General features: G+C 43.3%; 1 protein-coding gene across 1 annotated transcript in view; it reads left to right on the forward strand.

Moving 5' to 3' along the window:
* Window positions 1–5,839, forward strand: part of LOC311220880 (activated RNA polymerase II transcriptional coactivator p15-like) — a 43,128-nt gene extending 37,289 nt beyond the window's left edge. The window contains exon 5 of the mRNA XM_084304513.1: window positions 5,507–5,839. Coding sequence (XP_084160639.1) covers window positions 5,507–5,586 — 80 coding nt within the window. The 3' untranslated portion in view covers window positions 5,587–5,839. The remainder of the gene's footprint in view (window positions 1–5,506) is intronic.
* Window positions 5,840–6,460: the final 621 nt, after the last annotated feature.

Genomic DNA, 6,460 nt, shown 5'->3' on the forward strand with positions numbered 1-6,460 from the left:
TTGGCATTCATCAATACCTCCACAGTTTCTCTTGTTTACAAACTCAAACTCAGCTGGACAGTCACATTCATTTATGTTGCATTCCTTCAGGGGCTCATCACCCCAGTCCTTGCAGTCTCTCTGCTGGTTACACACTTTATTGATATCTATGCATTCTCCACTTCTGCACTTGAATTTGCCAGGTTCAAAGCACTGAATAACATTGTTATAGTTTGCTTCATCAGTGCCATCCAGACAGTCTCTCACACCACTGCACTGCCTACTCCCATGGACACAATTCCCATCTTCACATCTGAACTGGTCTGGTCCACAGGTCCAAGAAGGGCAGTTAATTTCATCACTTCCATCCTTGCAATAAGGATCTCTGTCACATCGCCACTTCTTGTAGATACATTCACCTGAGCCGCACTGCACCTCACTCACAGAACACTTCACCGGAGGTGCAGGCTGGCAGCCACACTGCTCCAAAGATTCATCCGAGTGGTCAGAGCAGTCACCTTGACCATTGCAGACAAAGCTTTTGGAAATACATTGTCCACTACTGCATGTGAACTCTGCTGCACTACAAGTCACATTGCCACAATTCTCTTCATCTTCTCCACTGTCACAGTCTTTTTCACCATCACATTTCCATGACACTGTTCTCATATGACACAGCTCAGCACTTTCATCAGACCCATCTTCACAATCCGGATCCCCATCACACTGCCATCTGTTTGGCACACACTGACCACTGTTGCACACAAAGTCAGATTCAGCACACATCTTCTTCACACAAGCACTCTCATCACTGCCATCTGAGCAGTCTTCACATTTTACTCTAGCACTGTCGGCAGCAGTGCACAGTCAGGCGAGGGCGAGCAGCAGGCAGAGCGCCCCGCACTGTCACCTGTGTCACTTATACTACTCCTATTACCCATGCTGTTAGTGTCAGTGGCATCCTCCTTTTCTTTTTGCCACTGACCATTCACCACAACTGGATGAGACACATGATTACTAGTTAGGAAAGAGAGTGTAACGTCTGCTATACGGCTGCAGGCAGTGCCAGCTGCAACCTTAGGTTTGTGAAAGAGCCTGCCCGTGGTCATTTGGCAGTGTAATCTGCGTCTCTGCACTCCTGCCCTGCAATAGAGCTAAGTCGTCATTAGTAATAGTTATAACCCCGATCTGGGGACGAATAGTCTTTTTTGCATTGCAAGATAAACCTTTTATAAAAAGAATGCTAGAGTGAAGCAGCACAGCCGCTGCTGCCGCTGCCTCCATGGTTACGTCAGACAGGCTGCAGGGTCCTGATCTCCGCCCCTCTGCTCTGTGCCGACTCGCCTCACGGTGAGAGTCGACTGCCGGTGTCCACTGACGCCTCTGGTCTCCCGTAGCAACTCGATCTCGGATGTTCCGCAATTACTTCAATTTCCCCGCGTTTTGCAGCTTCTGTCAGGTCTATTCTGTGTCTCTCAGAGCCGTCCGTGGCTCTGCAGTGTCTCTCAGGGCTCTCTCCGTCCAGCGGTAGTCCCTCCGTAGTTTCTCTGGTCTCCCAGCGCCGCTCCAGTCTCTCGGCCTGTTCAGGTCTCAGCGAGTCCAGGTCTCGGCCTGTGCGGGCCTCATATGTTGCAGGAAGCACAGGCGAAAGCACCAGTAGAGTCAGATCATGCTCCTGCCTTTTTCTTGTCACAGTCAAAACATTTAAGAGCAAAAATAGGATACACAAGATACACGAGATACACCGGGCCCATATATTAGGCACCACCACTCAAAACTTGGATAAAACAGCACTTCTTTTCAGTCTGTCAAGCACTTCGTTCATCTCTGCCCACTCCCCTTGCGGAGAGTATGGAACCATGGATCGGAACTCTGCACTCGCTTTGCAACAACGCTACGTCTCACTCACACAGCACAATCGCACACGGAGGCCTCCAGCACATCTCATTCATACCACAGGAATTTAATTTAGAATGATAACCAACCAAATAAGTATTGTCTCTGACTGTGTTCTTTGTGAAGTGACTTGTAACACTTTGTTTCAAACCCTTACATTTACACAAATACTTTCAACACAAAATACATACAATATGCAAATATTACAATATACAAAATGTCAACACAAAATACATACATAAAAACACATACAATTATTAACACTCCAGTTAGTATCCCTCCAGCAGCTGAAAACATACCGTTTGTCTGCAGTTTCAGGAGATCTTTGCTCCTGCGGTGAGCAGCTGAGAGTGGAGTCCCCTCCGAGCAAAACACTCAGGGTGCACCTAGGGGCGTCCACGCTACAGCCGATCCCACAGCCGAGCAGAGTGTCTCCTGCCTGGCTCACCAAAATGACTCACAGAAAGCTGACTCCACAATCAGTAAGATTGTAAAGTAGGTATGTTTACTCAGTTCCATGCAGCACGGGGTGGGTAGTCCCACCAGTCGTGCACGCCTAACGTGGCAAATTGCTCTAGTAAAGAGTTACATATACATGAACATTCCTATACATATACATATTCCTAACCTGTCCCTTTGTGAACAGTCGTCCTTATCTCAGACCCCTTGATTAAAGTCCGAACTGTGAGGTTGTTTTTGATCTGGTTCTCGGGGTCTGAGAGGCTCCTGTTATCTGGTGGTATAAGTGCAGCACAGGCACAAATGTAGCACATATTCATTCTTAATCAATTGCTCTCTAATTTCTAATTCCAATGTTTCAGCTTGCTCTTTTCCGGATCCACGGGTATTCTACTATTAATGTTCAAAGCCTGACAGACCCCGTCCTCCGTGGATCAAAATACATGGGGTCTTAAGGGTTCTTTTGGTCATTCTATCATAAAATACTGGATCATTTTCAATTTACTCTTTAATTTTCTGGGGCCCCTATTGTTCCAATTTCTAATCATTATTCATAATGGACTTTTTGGTCATATATCTGGTAATTTGCTCCCTTTCTGGTCCTTGGTCTTCGATTTTATCTGACCCATCCGGGAATTTTACTAGTGGCAATTCCCACAGCCCTTGGTTGCCCCCAGTGAGAGTGTCTTGCAGGGGGTTTAGGACCTATCACCCACCCACGTATCACTCCATTCACCAGCCCCCCCCCGACAGGAGATTAGAACCAGTGAGAAAACAAAAAGACTTCTACGCAGACTTTAGAAGCCTCAGTTACACTCTCACACACAAACACGGGCAACCGTACCTTTACCCAACCGGACGGTATCTTACGAATCAGTCGTCTTCGTCCAGAGTCCAACGGGACGGTATCCACAAGCGTCTTCGTCTGGGATCGAACCAGACGGTATCCAAACGACTGTCGTCTTCGTCCGGTTCGATCCCGGACACCGGAATCCAACTGAACGGTATCCAAACGACCCTGTCGTCTTCGTCCGGATCTTCGCGCGCAGAAATACGGGCAAAAAACAGCCGGCAAGGGAGCTCAAAAAAAAATCAAATTCTTTGCTTACCTTTATTCAGGTTCAGGATGGCATTAGTCCTGATCTGACTCAAATAGGAGCCACCAAATGGTGGGGCGCCTCTCCTAGATTAAATCAGAATTCAGGAACTATAGCCATCCCGGACGAGCCCCCAAATTGTTATAAATGGCTCAGGATTCAAATTAGGATTAAATAAAAAAATAGGATTTATTGAAAGAATATAAAGGAATAGAGGTAAGCAAACAGCGCTGGGTGCACCGGGAGTCTCCGCTCCACCAGGACGCACACCAGTTACATCAAGCAGCTGATTTTTATGCTCCTAGACTAATACATATTCATTACTACTTCTAAAAAAAATAGATTATTAAAATTAGCTTCCGGGGTGCAGTCCCTCCTACTGGAGCATGCGCAGTCTCCTCTGGGGTCTCTTCTGGGGGTCTCTAGGGGTCTTTCATGCTGAAGGCTCGTAGTCTTCCTCTCCCCCTTTGTACTTACTGGGCACCATGCCAAGTTTATAGAACATCCTCTTCAAGTCTTGTCTCCCAGCCGTCCTTCAGCTTCTTTCTCCTTCCTCTTTATCTCTCGCCCCCCCCTAACCAGATACCAAAGATCCACATAGTATCCCATAACAGTCACTAGTTGTTATCAGTTGTTCTGAAACTCCCAGACACACGAGTAATTAAAACATTCTTCCCCAGCCATTCACAGACACATCTATAGCAGTGTTAGAAATAGAAGTCCGGAATAACAAAAGCAAACAGGTTCATAAATTTAAGAAGTGATAAATTGACTAGAATGAGGGGGAGACTGGGACACACTGCAGCTGTGGTTCAAGAATTAAATTGCCAGTGCAGGGCCCAGAGGCAGACAGGATTCAAACAGAATTGTTCTTTATGGACACGAATTGTTAAAACATTCCTCACAAGTTAGGAATTGCTTTGTCATATACCATGACAATATACCTTTATGTATGACAATATACCTTTATTTCATATAGCAGTTCTAAACTTCATGCCTGCATACAGTTCATATTGTATGTTGTTCAGGGGCAACTTGATGACATTTGGTCCCCCAATAATGGTTAGCATGCCTGACCAAACTGTTTTCAAAACACATCTTCCACCTAAAGACTAGTGGGAGAACTCGTTAGAAAAAGTAACAGTGCAGACTTCTTGCTGCTCAAAATAACAGTACTCTGATAAAGCACTAGTAGTAGAAGGGGGGGGGGGTGATGAGCCCCAAAAGTGGAATTCATAGTTTTACCTGTTTTCAGGTCCTGCTCCACCTACAGGGAGAAAGCAATGAAAGAAGCCTGATCACTGAGGGGGGGAGAAAGGGGGTAAATAGTAGAAGAGCCTGGCTGGAGAGGGTGAGAGGTAGGCCTCTGAGCCTCTACTTACATAGAGTTGGCATAGAGATTAGTAGGGGAAGAAGGAGGAGGCTAATACACAATGGAAATGTGTGCCTGGACTGGAGCTTGAGGAAGTAAAAATTCAGAACTGAGGAGATGAGTTGTGGGGTACTGAGTGGTTGATTGAATGTCACAAGAATCTGTAGTGATATTCCATGTTGGTTTGAGTGCTAGGGAATAGAATAAAGCTTCTCTAAAATATTACTTATAGCATACGTTATTCACAGTGCTTTAAGAAAGAATTCCACAGGTTTTCACAAGAAAAGAAAACAACACAGAATTATAGTATATCGAAAATACTTAGTTCAGTCCACAGAGGTATTTGGCTTTTAGCAGCCAACTGAAATAGAATTGGTTTCCTACATCTCACCTCATTTTGTGCTGCCCCCTATTAGGGCAAGAGCTCTTTCTCTTCCTGCATTTAGCAAAACACTTGTGAATGAATGTTGTATTGTACCCATTTTCTTTGTAAGGTAAACCTGTCCAGAGATGGGCTAAAGGTCTAAACTGAAGTGTTCTGAGTAGTTTAACTCTGCAGCTGAGACTTATTACACTTGATGTAGCTCAAACATTAATAGTTGTGACAGTCTTTGTGTATGAAATCAGTCTTGGTTGTAAATATGCAAGATGCTGAATTACAATTTTCTTATTGTACTAAGTGTTTGTTTCTAATACATTTCAGGTATTTCTTTAAATCCAGAACAGTGGAACCAGCTGAAGGAACAGATTTCTGATATTGATGATGCAGTAAGAAAACTTTAAAGATAGCCATACAGAAATCTTTATCATTTCAGTTGTTTTAAGCAGTCTTTTTACATTGGATTTTGTTTTCTAAAATAGTGTTTTCAAAGCTATTGTATATTTGGTTTGTAAAACAATTTGTAAGATGAATACTTTTTTTTTATGTGCATTTAAAGTGTATTCTGAGTGAGGCTATTTGTGTATACTTTACTAAAAGGAAATGTGTTGCTTTTACCTCATGGTGTAAAATAAATCAAGTAATGGTTAAAACGTAGCTGTTATGGCCTTTTGATTGAAGATGTTTGCTGGTAAGGCCACCTATTGGCTTTAGGCTTTGTTTCAGTTCAGTTGTTTGTTTTCTAAGGAGAATTTTAAAACATCTTTATTTAAATAGTTTTTCTTTCATACGCTTTGGTATTGTCCTCAACTTTCTGCATTAAAACTTGATACAAACAGTGAATACCTGGTAAAACACATTTTTGTAGATAATTTTAAATACTGTATTTGCTAATTTTCCCTATTTATTCATATGTAAACAGTCCTGAGTATATAGACTTTTTTGCGTTATTTGCATAGAGTGTTATATTAAACAGTAACACTTGAACACCATCCACACGCTGTTCCCACTTCTCTATAGCTTGTTTGACTTAGAAAATACAATTAGCCTTTATTCATGGACCCTAGATTTTAGGATGCGATGCATAAACTTTTACATTAATAGGTAACATATGGAGTAATAATTTGTGTCAAGAAGATGGTTGATATTAATAAAGAAGGGGGAGATGTGGGAGTGGGGCCATGGGGGTCGACAAGCCCCATGGTTGGTGATAACATCAGACTCTTAACGATGAGGCCATCAGGAATGTAAAAGAGTTTAGAGGGAACAAAGAAGGGT

Source organism: Netta rufina (assembly GCF_964035555.1).
Source record: "Netta rufina genome assembly, chromosome: W".
Taxonomy (NCBI): domain Eukaryota; kingdom Metazoa; phylum Chordata; class Aves; order Anseriformes; family Anatidae; genus Netta; species Netta rufina.